The sequence below is a fragment of the Mustela nivalis genome, assembly GCF_964662115.1.
Source record: "Mustela nivalis genome assembly, chromosome: 6".
NCBI classification, from domain to species: domain Eukaryota; kingdom Metazoa; phylum Chordata; class Mammalia; order Carnivora; family Mustelidae; genus Mustela; species Mustela nivalis.
In genome coordinates, this window is record NC_139025.1 from 16,008,853 (window position 1) to 16,024,938 (window position 16,086).

Consider the following 16,086-nt stretch of genomic DNA (forward strand, 5'->3'; position numbering starts at 1 on the left):
AGTGGATCCTAGAGGCAATTTCCCAAAATTATAGCCAACAAATTCAAGTACAATGCTCACAGCACCTGAATAACATTATTTCAGTGGGGAACTGAAGTTAAAGATAAATCTGGTATACAGCATTTTAATAACACACTACACCAAGTCACTGCCTGAATACTTTTGTCTGTTTGTTTGCCTATAGATGATTTCTGATGAAGAAATCAGAAACTCAGGGATAAAGGAATTTGATTTTCTCAACCAAGTTATACCATTTGCAAGGACCAGATGGGGATAATACAACTTACTGTAGCATCAAATGTTCTCTTTAATGTAAGCAGTTCAAAAATGACACAGCCTACTGCCCAGATATCAGACTTGAAATTGTATTTTACTCCTTGGCAGAGCTCTGGAGACATGTAATACGGAGTTCCCACAAGCTGAACGACAAAGAAAACAATCAAAGAATAACTTCATTTCTGAGGTAACTCTATTAATATTTTAAAAACTAAAGTAAATTTCCCACAAATAGTGGTAACAACTATAAAATATTCATCAGCATATTCTAAAAAAGTTTTTTATGAGATGATGCCACTATGGGAGAAATCTTTTTCTTATCAAATTCTTTCAAGGACAGAGTACTATGAAACCAGAAGAGTAATAATTGGGTTTTATAATTCCTAGAAGGATGAAATCACTGTCCTTAAAGAGGAACTTATGTCTACTCTTTACCAATGGTCTTTCTTAGGATCAAGTGAGAAGGGAGCTCTGCAGTTAAGATGGTGTATGGTATTAACATCAGATTGTTCTCTGCGCATCAGCCTTTATTTGTAACACGGGGCTCCTGAACCAGAAAAATTCAGAGGAAACACAAAAAGATATGTCCAACATCATAAACTCAAATAAATGCTAAATAAGAGCTAAACTGAAATCTATGAAAGATCCTAAACCACAAAAAAATGGTAGAGCATTTCCCTGTTTTTATTTTTTTCTAATTAAAGATTTTTATTTTTTTGAGAGAGACCAAGAGTGAGAGAGAGAGAGAGAACGAGCAGGGGGGAGGGGCAGAGGGAGAGGGGGAAGCAGACTCCCCACCAAGCAGGGAGCCCAGTGGGGGACTTGATCCCAGATTAGGACCCGATCCAAAGGCAGACACCAGACCAACTGAGCCACCCAGGTGCCCCGTTTTCCTGTTTTTAGAAAGCAATGGAAGGGCTATGAGGTCAGAGCTGTGATGTGGGCAATGACTTTTTTTTTTTTTAAAGATTTTATTTATTTATTTGAGAGAGAGCATGAGAGGGGAGAAGGTCAGAGGGAGCAGACTTCCCATGGTCAGGGAGCCTGATGTGGGACTTGGACTCTGGGATCATGACCTGAGCTGAAGGCAGTCGCTCCACCAACTGAGCCACCCAGGCACCTGACTCTTGAAAGAATACCTGAGCATTCGAATGCCTGTTGGTAAGCACAGGAAAAAAGACTCCCGAAGACTTGCTTTATAAGCAAGAATACTGAGAAAAGTGTGTGAGATTTGGAGTGGTGTACATTTATTTATATCTCAGAGCACTAGAAAGGAAAAGAAAAAAAATTAAGACAAGGGCAACATACTTACCGTCTCAGCCATGGAATACTCAGAATTAAGTTTCTTGGCTAGGCCATAATCTCCAAGTTTTATTAGGTTTGCCTTAGTCAGAAAAATGTTTAATGTCTTTATATCTCTGGAAAAAAAAAGATATTGTATATTAAACTCCTACAGACAATTATTTTGTTTCATCCCCGACTCCGCCCAGAATTAGTACAGAATAAACTGAGGGGTTACCCTGTTCACACTGTTATGGGATCCCAAACAGTGGTCACCACTTTCCCATGTACTTTAACATTGAAAAGAGGATTTGGAGGAATGGAGTCAGAGAATTAACTTCGTTCTCCAGGGCTTCGTAGCACAAGCATGTCTCCCACACCATTGAAGATGTTGGGAAAAACTGAGAGGGCCAGATGGAAAACACAGTGCCACCAGGTAATCCCATAATTCCTATAAGGTGCACTTCTTCCTCAATTACCATTTATGTCTTGAATTGGTTGGTACTAAAGTTTCAAATCTGTTAAGAAGAGGGAGGAGGCTCACAATCCAGCAGCAACATGACTAGGCTGTTTAGCTCACCTAAATAAAATCACTGGTTATTTTTCTAAAGATGAGTTGGTCATATGTAACACAAATAAACTGCCTGGTTTACACTCTGGGTTCCTTAAGATGTGAAAAAAAAAACAGAATACGCTTTGAAACTTTTGAAAAGAAAATAATATGCAACTAGTAGCCATTCAATAGCCATTGAGAAGCACATGTTAACTGAAAGAATAAGCCACCAACAAAAAAATACTGGTCAATCAACATTAATCTCTAGCAATAATCAATGACTCATGTAAGAGGGGTATAATGTGGAAATGTTCTAATAGTTCTTTCCTATAGCTAGAAATGAACAGAAAGCAGGTTCCCCCCCTGCCCTGCAAAGAGCTGGTAAAATTGTAAAATTAATTGTACAAACTAGCTTTTTATCAAATTAAGACTCATTTATAAAATTAAAAATACTTGCCAATTATTATTGGTCATAGAAAATATTAACTGTGAATTCCAACCAATCTAATACCACTTCCCTTAGTGGCTTTTAGACTTTATTGATGAATTAATGAATTGAACTCTAAAACATCTCTTAAAGAAGTGACTGAGCAGTACTTAGCTACTGAGAGTCTTCCTAGTTCACAAACATAATTTAACTTCAGGAAGTAAAGGTAACACCCATAATTACTCACTCTTTCCTTCCTAAATTATATTAACGGAAAAGCCTTGCCTGCTTAACCAAAAATATAATAGTGCTGATGGGAGGTACCCAAGGTGGGGGTTAGATTGGTGGGGAGGAATCCATCCTGTATTTTTGGTTTACATAGGCCCCACATACACCCAGCATGGAGCCCAATGTGGGGCTTGAACTCATGACCATGACATCAAGACCTGAGCTGACACAAGAGTTGGACGGTTAACCAACTGAGTCACCCAGGTGCCCCTCCATCCCATATTCTTTCACTCATTACCTATGAAGGATTCCAGCTTTATGGATACAGCTCACTGCTGAAACAATCTGAAATAGGTACCACACCACCATCTATAGAAAAAAATAATAATAAATTATATTTGGATAAGAAACAAAAAAATTCCACTTAAATAAAGACACACACACTAAAACAAACAAAGGAAGCTACAATCAGAGGTTATGATTCAACATGACCTGACATCTCTTGCTTGGAGGTTGAGTAGGCAAAGAAAAGTGGAAGGGGTAAAAATAAAAAGCAAGTCATCATAAAACAGTTCCAATGCCATTATAAAATATAGTATGGTGAAGCAGAGTTCTGGAAAGAAATCCAAGAAGAATGCAAAGGTATAGAAAACTGGGCATACCAGTCTGCAGTAATAGAACCGGGAAAGAAAGCCCATAGAGAATCATGATGTGGAGGTAAAGCGTTTAGGAAGCAGCTATAGACAGCTTCCTTGTTAGAGGTTTCCTTTCTCATGAATAGCAACCAGAACCTGGAATGAGTCTGAACAAAAGGAAAAAAACACTCTTCATTGTTGGAAGAGTAAATACAGGCCTAGAATGCAAGAATCACAACAATACAATTCTAGCTTCCTTCCACAGAAGCATGAATTACCTCTTCCTCAAACAACTTGTCCTTTTGACGAAGGATTTTGTCATACAGGTTCCCTCCTACAATTAAACAAGAGAAAGGTGTGAAATACTTCATAAAGATCAAAGCTTGGCTCCTGTAGCTACTAGGGTTTTAACAGCTGACACAAAAAAATGAATCTCTCTTGACTTTTTATAAAACCCTCCCTACCCTTCAAGGACTATATCCAAAGTCTTCCTCAAAGATTCCCCTCCCTAACAAATGAGGTTTGATGCAAAAATAGGAAGTACATTTTTAGAAAAGAGAAGAATAAAGGCCAATCTTATATTATCCCAAGTAACAAAATACCTTGAATTTCTTCAAAATCAGAAGATTTTCTTCTCTAGAACTCTTTTTAAAGAAATCTGCAACGTTTCTGTAATAACTCTCTGATGTGACTATTAGAACATTTGGGCTATACCTGTGATGCAATGTTTTGTATGTACAGGGGCATCTCATCAACAACTTCCTTTTTTACTACTTCACACTGAAAAGGTTTCCCATAATTTAGGGGACACCCTAGACTGTTTCCATTCATTACTCCCTTTAATATTACTTACTCTGCAGAGTAAGTCTGAATGTGCTTCTCCCTTGCCTTAATCAAGTAACAGACTACAAATGATCACCATTCATTTTACTTCCTCCTAAAACTGTAACTCACACCTTAGTCCTGGCTCAGTTTCACAGCTTCATTTCCCCTGCAATTTAGTAACTCAGTGTTTCAACAAATCTACCATTTGTTCTAGTCCCTCCTAACCACAAAGGAAGTTAACAGCTTGAGGCTTCTGCTACTTCAGAAATCTCTAATATAATCTTGTACATTTAGGGTTGATCAGAACCGGCAACAACCAAGTACACAAGAGACAAGACAAAAAGTTAGAAGTCTAAGAGCTTTCTCTTAGAGATTTAAGTGAAGGATATGCTGGGAATTCCTTAGCATGTAGCTTAAGAAAGGGCTTTGAGGGCTCTCCTATGTAACAAGGATAATAGCTAGTACAGTGTGTATTAAAGATTTGCTATACACCAAGTACTAAGCTGTGGGGTTTACATATTCATTTAATACAATCACCCTAGGAAAGAGGTACTGTTATTAATAAACTCATATTAAGATGAGAAAGCTGAGGGACAGAGAAGTTTCTTGTGCAAAGTTACAGAGTTAAGAAGTAGTAGAACTTGTGATATGGATTTAGAGTCTATATTCCTACGACTGAGCTAATACTGCTATCTTACAAGCAAAATGGTCCAAAGAAATCAGAGACTAAATAAATTAAGGCCATGAATTGCTATGTGTCATTTTCATTCAGCTTTGATCTTTGAACCACTTTTCCACTGGACAGCTTTGGCTGAGTCGATATAAATATCACTTACAAGATTTCATTAAATATTACATCAAGCAGTGTCAAGCCAGGCACTATGTCTCTAGTGCCTAATTAGATGTCTAACATTAATGCCTAACTAAAGTCAATTCATGTGAAAAAAACCTTGAAAAGTGAATGTAAAATTCAACTCGACAAATAATTTGAAGATGGAACTAGAAGCATAAGAGAGAATTTGAGTATGCCGGGGAAAATCCCTCCCCTTATTTCGTAAATCCCTTAAAAATTCTCCAAAAACTCTTATCTTAAATTATCTGAACTATTTCTCTTAAACTAGAAATCTGTTTAAAGTTTTTAATCAACGTATATGCCTCTTATTTTCTTCTCCCTTTCAAGGTAAGTACAAGCACAACAATGTCCTGCCAGAGGAGGTCCCACTGAATTTTACCTTACCATTACAATATTCCAGCTCAATCAGCAGAGTGGTATTGTCCATGAAGTGATTGTAGTAGGCAATAATATTGTCATGCTGCAGCAACGCCAGAATAACAATCTCATTCAAGGCATCACGACGTTCCTTCTCTGACAGTCGTGTCAAATCAACTTCCTTCCATACAACCAATGAGTCATCCTACAACACAGTAATAGAGGTATCGTGCTTTCCTCTAGCCTGGCAGAGAATGAATCCACACCTTGATCCGTAAGCCTAGAAAAAAAAAACTTCCCAGATGGGCAGAGACTGACTCCTTTCATTTTTTCCTTTAAAGAAAACAGGAACAGAATTTAATGGTTCTTAATACAATTGAGCACTGTCATTTACTACAGGACTGGGGAAAGTAAAGCACTAAGATACTGTGACATTGTTGCTACACTTACTTAATTTGCATGATGTCAATTCCAGGTAAAAATATGAGCTAGGGGTACATCTCAAAGATTTCTGTTGAAGGACATCATGACAAACTGCTACTAGTCATGATAAACACTGTAGTAGGGCGAGAATACTGGAAAAATGGAGAACTGGAGAGAGTAGTTACTTAGAGTTGACCATAGTTTCTTGTAAAATGGAAATCTTAAACTTACCTCTACTTGTATAAATTTAGATTTCTCTAGAGTGATTTCTATTTATGCTTTCTAGATAGAATAAGTCATGCCTGAGGGCTTAGAATTCACTTCCCTTACCTGCCCTATTTTGGAACTGTGTCTCCTACAACTTTTACACGTCATGTATTTTCCTTTATCTAGGACAATTTATCTGCAGCTCCCAATATTTACTCCCTTTTATAACACTCAAATTCTTTACTGATACTGCTCTCCAGCCCAGGAGCATCCCCACCTAAATCACTCTCCCTCTCCTTTAAAATGATTCTGCCAGGCCTTTTAGGGGGATATCCTGATTAAACCTTCTACTGTGCATTTATCCAGTGCAATCCATTCCTTCATTTTCAGAACTCATACACTGATATGATATTTGTGCATCCTTTCTCATTTATATACACATACAACTTAAATGCTCTTTTCTTACTTACAGGGCTAACTTGTCTTCCCACTGATATATAACCTTCTGGAGGGAAAGGGCTGCTTCTAATCAACCCTTTGTAAATTCACAAACCTAATAAACATTTGGTGATATAAATAATGCTATGCCAGTTTTGGGAAGTGTAATCAAATTTAACATAAAACCAACCTCAATAATCAAGATCAACATGCTAGAAAGGCATGGGCGAGGAAATGTGAAACTCTGTTCTAGCCCAAGATTTACTTCTAATTGAAGTGTCAAGTGATTTAAATATACTGTCTTAGTTTCTTTAATTATAAAACAGAAATAGCAATGCTCATCTCTTTTTCATGAGTACAAGTAAGAAAAACAGATACTAACGGTAACCCTAAAATCATACACTAATGTTGCGTTAAGATAAAAAACACTTGAAGATTTTTTCTTGCAACCACCCCTCTCCTCCATCTTTCAGCCTTAAAAGTATGCTAGCTTGGAACACACCCCAGAACTGCAGATGGATCACTTATGGATGAATCATCATCATCCAAAGTCAAGTTTAAGACTTTAGGGATCACATCCAAATAAATGATGGTTAGTTTTTGGAAGTAGTCACCACTACAGGATTTCAGGTCAGTGTTATGCTCTACACTTGGGAGTCAGTGATCCACGAATCTCTCCAAAGGATCTGTATATATGCAATAGGGGATGGGGGAGGGTGGGATCATGTTTCCATCAGATTTTCAAAGGAGTCCTTGCCTCCCGCCAACCCAAGTTAAGAAACAGTGGCTCAGAATGTATCGAAAAGGTATCTCCCGTGCATAAACACTGATGAAGAAAGCAACGACGAACCCACTGATCTTCCAGAAAAATCTCCAATTAAGTGTTCATACCTGAACTTAAAAGATAACGGCAAAGACACGGAGTTGCCACTGACGTGGGAATTTTGAAGATACGCCCCTCCTCTCCACCCCGACCTTGGAGAGCTATACACGTGAGAGGAAGTTTTGACAACACTTCACATTCGTATGCCACTTTAATTTACAGTTTGCAAAGTACCTTCGTTCGATCCTCAAAATTAAACTTAAAAAATCAAGGTTATTTTTTAGGATAGTCATCATTAACCCCAATGTACAGATGGGGAAACTAAAGCTCAGAGAATGTCTTGCTCAGTTCCCCGGGTTCGACAGAAAAGACCAGTCAGTAAAACCAGTCACCTACAATTCCCAGTGCAAGTGAGCTGGAAGAATGGAAAAGACCCTGAGACATACACCCTGCGGCCAGGCAAATCTAAGTGAGGCCGAGGAGCGAGCCGCAGGCAAAGCCGGGACCCGGTCGGGGCTGAGAAGCGGGGCGGCGAAGGAAGGGCTGGGGCGGCCGGAGCCAGGGGCCGCTACCTCGGTGCGGCGGTACAGCGTGGCCTCCCCGAAGGCGCCGCGGCCCAGGATGCGGATGGGGATGTAGTGCAGCTCCTCCTGCTCCGCCGCGCCGCCGCCGGCTCGTGGCCCCGGGCCGGAGCTGGGCCCCGGGCCCGAGTCCCCGCCACCCCCGGACTCGCTCCCAAAGTCCGAGTTGATGGAATCGCAGTGTCGCTCGTACTCGCCCAGCACCGACATGGTGGCGGCTGCGGGACCGGCCTGCGTGTCCCCAGCGGCGCTGGCCGCACTACGCCTCTCTCGCTTCAGACGCCGGCCCGCGGCTCCGTCAGCCCAGCAAACCCGCGAGGCTCCATGGTGGCTCCTTCCCCCTGACCCGGAAACAGTTCCGGGTGCTTCCGGCCGGCGGGCTCTCCCTCCCGCCCCCAACGCCCTCACCGCCTTCGCTCGCCCACTCGCTTAGTCTCGCGGTCCCGGCTTCCCTCCCTCCCACCTGCCGCTGTGCGTGACAGGGAACCGGAGGCCTCAGGCTGCGGTAGGGGAGTCGCCTTCGGGTGTGTGGACCCCGCCCCCGATCCCTGGCCACGTTCCAAACAGCTTCGAGGTCCGGAGGTCGCCCAGTGGCTTTGTGGCGCCAAGCCTATCTCAAGGGCAGTGATTCCACGTGAAACAGTGCTCTTTGTTTAGTGAGATACTGAAGATACTCCAGTAATCAGAAATGCTTGCCTCCTGTCATCTCATTCCGTGGGCCCAGTTATTGCTCCCGGAGCCACCCTAGGTCCCTCTTCTATGCAACTCCAAAAGTAATTCAAGTCAACGCTCCTTACACTCTTTTTCCAGATTTAACATTCTCCTTCCGTGTGTATTTCCACATCTTTGACCATCTCATTTCATGCAACGTTCTTTAAAGCACTAGGTGTCAGACAGTGTTTCTGTGGGTGGGAAAGCTACAGGAAGGTGTTCCTTACCCGCAAGTCACTGAGAGAATTGTAATACAGTAAAAAAACGTGTTCCATCAGTGACTGACCTTGGTCAACTTTACATCTCTAAGCTTTTTTTTTTTTTTTTTTTTTTTAATCTGTAAAGCTGAAGTAACAGGACTAACATCACAGAGGTAACAGCTAACTTTTATTAAGTGTTATGTTCCTGACACTATGCTAAAGGTTTTCTTTCCTGGAGCCATCCCACTTAATCCTCATATTATTTTCATTCTATAGAAGGAACGGAGATGACCCAGGTTAAGTCACCTGCTCAATGTTACACAGCTAGTAAGGAGAGCTGGGAGTCAAACCCAGTAATCTGGATCCACACCATTCAGAGAGCATGATGTTTTGGGACCAAGAGAAAGTTCTGTGGCTGGAGGCCAGGGTATATGTGGTATAAAAGCAAAAGAAGACAGGGCCTCAACTGTTGAGTTTGGCTTTCCTGGCAATAAAAAATTATTCAAGATTTTTAAGCAGGGGAGTACATGATTAGTAACTGTGTGTCCCAATTTGCTGGGGAAGTCCCAGTTCACACCTTTCCCCCAGGAATAACAGAGCTTTATTTTGCTAAAGTGCCCAGCTCAGACAATAAACAATACAGTCACTTTATATAAGACCAAAGTTATATTTTACAAAGAACAATGTAGAGGACAAAGACTAGAGGCAAGGAGACCAGTTAAGAGGAAATTTATAGTCTAAGAAAAGAAGAGGCACTGAAGTATTTATCAGTGAGAGTAGAAAGGAAGTCCAGATTTAAGAAATCCATCTGAAGAACATTTTTTAAAAACTTCTTAAAAACATTTTATTATTTTACCTGAGAGAGATAGGAACAGAAAGCATGAGTAGGGGAGGGGAAAGGGGACAAGCTAGCTCCCCACCAAGCAGGGAGCCTGATGCAGGCCTTGATTCCAGGACCCCAGGATCATGACCTGAGCCCAAGGCAGACACTTAACAGACTGAGCCACCCAGGCACCCCATCTGAGGAACATTTAGAACTTTGTGATCAGTTGAGATGTGGTTGATGAAGTAATTGTGAGTCCAGGAGATTCACTTTGTGATTTTTCATGAGGTGGACAGTGATAGCAAGCAGAGGAAGAAGATACCTGGTAGAACGGGATAGGGGAGTTGTGAAGGATGAGTTCACACTCCTACCTATGACCTCTCTACAGCTCATCAGTGACCCTTGTAAGGTATGATACCCTACACTCTGCATAAACATTCCACACTAGCTCTGAATAGGAGAGCACAAGGGACTTCTGTCTCCCTTGATCTGGGTGGAATATTTCTATTAGTATACTAGCCTTTGTAACAATAGTCTGCTTATACTGTACTTGTACTTCACAAAGCTGCTTTTCCACATCCAAAGCAATCCAAGGTAACACAGCTCTTCTAGATCGCATCCTTATCTACAAAGCTTGAAAATACTGATGTCTTGTTATGTTCTTTGTTGACTATCTCCATTCATTAGAATGTAAACTTCACAAGAGCCTGGATTTTGTACTCATTTACAACTATGTATCAGTGCCTAGAAAAGTGCTTGCTATTAAAAGCTTAAAAATTATTTGATGAGGGGGCACCTGGGTGGCTCAGTGGGTTAAGCCTCTGCCTTCGGCTCAGGTCATGATCTCAGGGTCTTGGGATCGAGCCCTACATCAGGCTCTCTGCTTGGTGGGCAGCCTGCTTCCTCCTCTCTCTCTGCCTGCCTCTCTGCCTACTTGCGATCTCTGTCAAATAAATAAATAAAATCTAAAAAAAAAAATTATTTGATGGATAAATATTGGGTCATTATCACCTATGTGTAGAACATTTTTTAAACCTAAATGCAAGCCCAACTGATAATCCCTGTCATATTTCATTATGTTGGTTTCATGCCAGTATGCCGGATTATATAGTTATTTTTAAATTTCTCAATCAATTCATTCAACAAACACTGAATACCAACTTGTGCCAGGTGCTGAGTTACAACAGAAAACAAAAATAACGTGGTTCCTACTCTCATGGAGCTTATAGTCCATATAACAAATAACTAGGCAATTACAACTTTTCAGTGCTATAGTTAAGTACAAGCTCCTAGAAAGGAATTTAGGAGGGGCATCTTTCCAAGCCAAACTTGCTGGGTTGATGAAGGTTTTCTGGAGAAATATGCAAAATGTTAAGTCAGTGATGGCTAAACAAAGTAGGGAGATCATTCTGGATAGAGGCCATTTCAGCTACCTCCTCCTATTCATTACAAGGCACTTTGAGGATAGGTATTGCTTCTTAATTATCTGAGTCTTCTCCAGAGTTTAACTCAGCACATTAAACAGAATATATGTTCAATAAATGTGGTTTTTTCTTTCAGTTAAAAGAATGGAAAAGGTAATTACTTAAAATCGAGAGTAAAGAGGTTTCAGCCACAGCTTTCTCATTTTATTCTGGTATCTTTGCCATGAGGAATGATAATTTTCTGTAGCTTGGTTAGCCTGGTATTACACATTGTTTTAGTTATAATGCATAGATACAAACTTAAGAGACAAATGTCCTGTTCTCTTAGAGTATGGAACAGAAACACTCGTGCTCAGTTCTTCATTATACTGGATACAGATGAAACTAAACATCTGGCCTTTGAATATTCATAAATCCAGAAGTATTGAACATTCTGAAGGTATAACTGATTTCAGACTGCCTTTGGTCAAAAATGGATATATGTTGTATTTTAACAAGTAAACAGGATGCTATATAGCAGAAGCTCCCAGTTGTGAATGGCAGATCCCTGGGGCCACAGAGTCACTGTAAAGATTAAAAAATCTACCAAAGTACCAAGCGAAGTCTGTACCTTCACTTTCCAATATTAGCCTCTAGCTACATGCAGCTATTAAACATCTGAATCGCGGCTAGTCTGAATGGAGATGTGCTGTAGCTGTAAAATGCACAATGGACTTCAAAGACTTTATATGAGAGAAAGAAAGAAAAATACTTGTGGGATGTCTGGGTGGCTCAGTCGGTTGGGTGCCTTACTTCAGCTTGGGTTGTGGTCTTAGAGTCCTGAGATCCAGCCCCATATTGGGCTCTCTGCTCAGTGGTGAGTTTGCTTCTCCCTCTCCCTCTGCCATTCCTGCTGCTTGTGCTCTATGTCAAATAAATAAAATCTTAAAAAAAAAAAGTAAAATATTCATTAATCATTCTTATATTGACTGCATGTTGAAATGCTCTTTTGGATATGTGAGACTGTATTATTAAAGCTAATTTTGCCTGTTTCTTTTCACTTTACTGTGATACTAGAAAATTTAAAACTATACATGGGGTGTATGTTATGTGGGATACCACTACAGCAGACTGAATAATTAATATGCCAAACACATACTACCATTTAACAAGTATATGATACTGCTGAGATGATTAAGTTCATTTAAAAGTTTGGCTGAATTTGTTCACCATTTATGTTCTGTGAAAGTAAATCATCAGTGAGAAATAAGACATTTTTAATATTAAAAATTATATTCAAATTTGGGAATCCCTACTTTATAGACCATAGATTCACTGACAAATTATCTGTTTTTTGGAGGACTGGAGGTTGAGGGTAAATAAGATGCCAGCCTTCAGGTTGACTCTTGGAAAGGAGCTTTATGAAAAATGTTCAACTGTAAGTAAAAGGAAGGAGAAAATCGCCTTAACCCACTGGACTGGGTTTTATATATATGTAATGGGCAAAAAAGCAAGTCCTGAGAGGTTCTAAACTGGGAGGGGAATTTTAAGAATGAATGTAAGGGAGAGGACACTCGGGAAATAATTCCAATAGCAGTTTCCCAAAGAGAAGCTACAGAAAATGCTTGGCTTACAGAACCCTACTTTAGCCTTTCTGAAGATGTTAATTATTAAGTTTATATACACATTATATATAGCTTACATATTTATATAGGAGATAATAAAATTTTCTTAGCTCAAATAAACTTTATCGATCTGCAGTAAATCACACAGGACCTTTTCTCTAATTTATCACGGGTAACTTGCCATACTTTAAAACTGAAGAAAATGGAAGAATTATTGCCAATTCAGACAAAGATACTCAATACACCTAAAATGGTTTCTGCTAGCATTTATTTGAGAAAATTTACACAAAAATCTCCGATCCAACATTTACAAGTGAATCTGTAGAAATCCCACATGCCTCTTTCCATTAAGCAAACAGACAAATGGCTAATGACAGGAATTTATGATAATGGTATAACAGCGCTTAAACTGTATCATTCCCCTATCTGTATTATACAGACTGTGTTGAAAAGGCTCGAAATGGCGGAAAGCAGAAAAACTCTTCATTTTTAAAGCTGATTTACTCTTGCACTAGACTTCTATCAAAGGCAAATAATTTTTACTTTTCTGATAAAATGAAGGTATAATTATCAATGAACTTTAAACTGAAAGCACAAGTGTCTGAGCTGGTATTTTTGACATGTGAGTAAAAAGGAAAGAATGGAAAAAAAAATCCCAGTTTCACAAAGTCACACTCAGAAACAGAAACATCATTGAAATAAAATATTCTCCTCTCCTACCTTTTTCTTTGCCATTTTGTCAAAACAGAAAAACTTTCATTGCTTCTGAAAAAGGGGAAAGGCACCATTCAGAAATATGAGAGTTTCTTATTAGGCTAAAGGTACTGAACAAAATTTAACCTTTAGACCTCTAAAAATGGATCTGACCCACAAATATGGTTATTCTCTTCCCTACTTGAATGTATCCTCTGTCATCTAGTGTATGTAATACCACAGATGGACTTTCTCAACATCCATTGTCCTTATGTTCAGGATTTGGCCTCCAGGTTCTCAGGAGCCATACCCAATTCCCACCAGCAGATGGCAATGTTGTACAAGTTAATGACACACCAGAGGCATTCACAGAAGTCAAGAGTCGGGGATAAAGGGCTTTCGGGTTCATAGTAGCTGGAACATTAACAGCCCGAGATTTTAACAACATAACTCACTCCCTCTTTTACTTTTGTATTTTACCCTGGTCATCACAACAGTGTTGTAAATTCTAATGCACTGCTTGACCGCAAGCTATATGCCCTAAGTCCTGTAATTCTTGCCTCTGCAGTTAGACAAAGCCCTGTAACAGCCAGCAGGGGTTAAGGGAGTACAGAAAGGACAAGTCTCCTAATCCATTTTCCTGGGTGAAATGGAGAATTTTCAAGTGACATTATTTTTCTTAACTGTCCACAAACATGCTCATTTGTAACCATACCTTTGCTTACTTAATGGCCTTTAGACGCCTTACATTCCCATAGTAATTCTTGGCTTTGTGTTTGCAACATTCAGTTTCAAGTATTTGTTCTATTCATAATCCTCCCAGATGTGTTTTTCTTAGACCGCAAATGTCTTAATTTGCTAGATGGAACACATAAGGACAGGAATTAAGTCGGTGACCGGCCACATAAGAGTAGTTGGTAAATTTTACTTGTATTTTCCTTGCTAGAAATTATGTTAAAAATTCAAGCAACCACATATCTGACAAAGAACTTGTATCCAGGATATATAAGGAACTCTGTAACTTAGTAGAAAAAACAAGCTAATTAGAAAGTGCGTAAAAAGGATAGGAAAGGATCTTTCATTGAGGAAGATACATGGACGATAAATAAGCACATGAAAAGATGCTCAACATCATCTGCCATTAGGAAAATGCAAATTAAAACCATAATGAGGCGTTACTAGACACACCTATGAGAATGAGTACAATAAAAAATAACAATAGCAAGTACTGGAGAGGATTTGGAGAAACTGGACTGGTCACATGTTGCTGGTGGGAAGGCAAAATGGCAGTCACTCCAAGAAGAGAGTAGGATGGTTTCTTACAAAAATAAACACGTGCTTATCATACAACCCAGCAACTGCCCTCTTGGGCATTTATTTATCCCAGAGAAATGAGAATTTATGTTCACATGAAAACCTGTACATGAATGTTCACAGCAGCTTTAGTAGAAATGGCCAAAAACTGACAATGACCCAATGTCCTTCAATGGGGGAATGGTTAAACAAACTGTGGTACCTGCACACCATGAAACAGTCCTTAGCAATAAAAAGAAGCAAGTCATTGATAACATGCAGCAATGTGGATGGGTTTCAAGGGAATTATGCTGAGTTTTAAAAGCCAATCTCAAAAGGTTACATACTGTATGATTCCATTTATAAAACATTCTTGAAATGACAAAATTAGAGATGGAGAACAGATTAGTGGTTGCCAGAAGTTGGGGCTTTGGGGGAAAGAAGGGAGCTGGCTATGGTTATAAAAGTAGTAGTACAGGGATACGAGAGTTGGGACTGTTTGTTCTCTATTTTGCAGTGGTGATCACACAAATCCACACTTGATAAAACTGCACAGAGCTAAACACACATAAATACACAAAAGAGGTTCGAGCAGTTGAGCACAAATATTTTAATTCTCTAAAATGAAGTCCTCTTTAAGAGTTATGTACAGTACAAAGCTCATTTCTATGAGGTGTCCATCTGTCACCCTTTCAAGAGACATGAATTTATGAAAGGAAATCACCAGAAGCTACCTAAACATTTCAGCTAAGGGTCAAGAGAAAGCGAAGTGTGTTTTCACAAAGAAATCCAAAGAGGACAATCAGAATGAAACAAGTTCAACATGGTCATACAAACCTTCGTAAAGAACTAAAGTGGAAGCCCAAGCTGGTGAGCAAGTAGGAAAAGGAAAGAAAACATGGTTCAAACAGATCACAGGAGGAAACCCAGTACAAATGCTGACTTTGGCATTACCTAGGTAACCCCTATTTTTTGTTATAGAGGACTCTAATAATAGTCCTATCGTTGCAAAACTAGTCCCAATGCTACCAAGTTAAAAAGAAGTCTCTCACTGACTTGTTGGGTGTAGGCAGTAACCCCTGTCCTCCCACACCAAAAGAGATCAGTTCTGGCAAGAAAGCTCCAATGTGCCTTGACAGTGCTGTTAGTAGGATGCCCTAGGTCAGGCATGTCCCAGTGATGTTCAGCCAGCCGAGATACACGGTGGGAGGAGACTGGGCTTTATTACTCAATCAACTTCTTGGCCTTGAAGAAGCGACGCAGGTAGAAGACCTGCCAGGTGGCTAGTCCAATGAGGCAGAACATTGAAAAGATGCTGAAGTACAGGACCCGAGTGTTTGTTGACTCTAAAAAAACAAAAGTGTTATAAGGCAATGAAGTGAGGCTCAGCAGGCTACACAGCGGCGAGGGGGGAAAGTAAATAATTAACTT

General features: G+C 39.8%; 2 protein-coding genes across 3 annotated transcripts in view; both read right to left on the bottom strand.

The window, feature by feature from the left end:
* NEK9 (NIMA related kinase 9) overlaps positions 1 to 8,266 on the bottom strand; it is a 36,278-nt gene extending 28,012 nt beyond the window's left edge. The window contains exons 1-6 of one of the 2 annotated variants that reach the window (XM_082733561.1): positions 7,899 to 8,266; positions 5,463 to 5,640; positions 3,679 to 3,734; positions 3,064 to 3,134; positions 1,589 to 1,694; positions 288 to 419 (exon numbers count right to left, since the gene is read on the bottom strand). In XM_082733561.1, the coding sequence (XP_082589687.1) occupies positions 288 to 419; positions 1,589 to 1,694; positions 3,064 to 3,134; positions 3,679 to 3,734; positions 5,463 to 5,640; positions 7,899 to 8,117 (762 nt within the window). In that variant the 5' untranslated portion in view covers positions 8,118 to 8,266. The remainder of the gene's footprint in view (positions 1 to 287; positions 420 to 1,588; positions 1,695 to 3,063; positions 3,135 to 3,678; positions 3,735 to 5,462; positions 5,641 to 7,898) is intronic. The other variant, XM_082733560.1, reaches the window with a different exon arrangement.
* A 4,654-nt stretch (positions 8,267 to 12,920) lies between these two features.
* The window catches only part of TMED10 (transmembrane p24 trafficking protein 10), a 41,027-nt gene continuing 37,861 nt past the window's right edge, over positions 12,921 to 16,086 (bottom strand). The window contains exon 5 of the mRNA XM_082733564.1: positions 12,921 to 16,001. Coding sequence (XP_082589690.1) covers positions 15,880 to 16,001 — 122 coding nt within the window. The 3' untranslated portion in view covers positions 12,921 to 15,879. The remainder of the gene's footprint in view (positions 16,002 to 16,086) is intronic.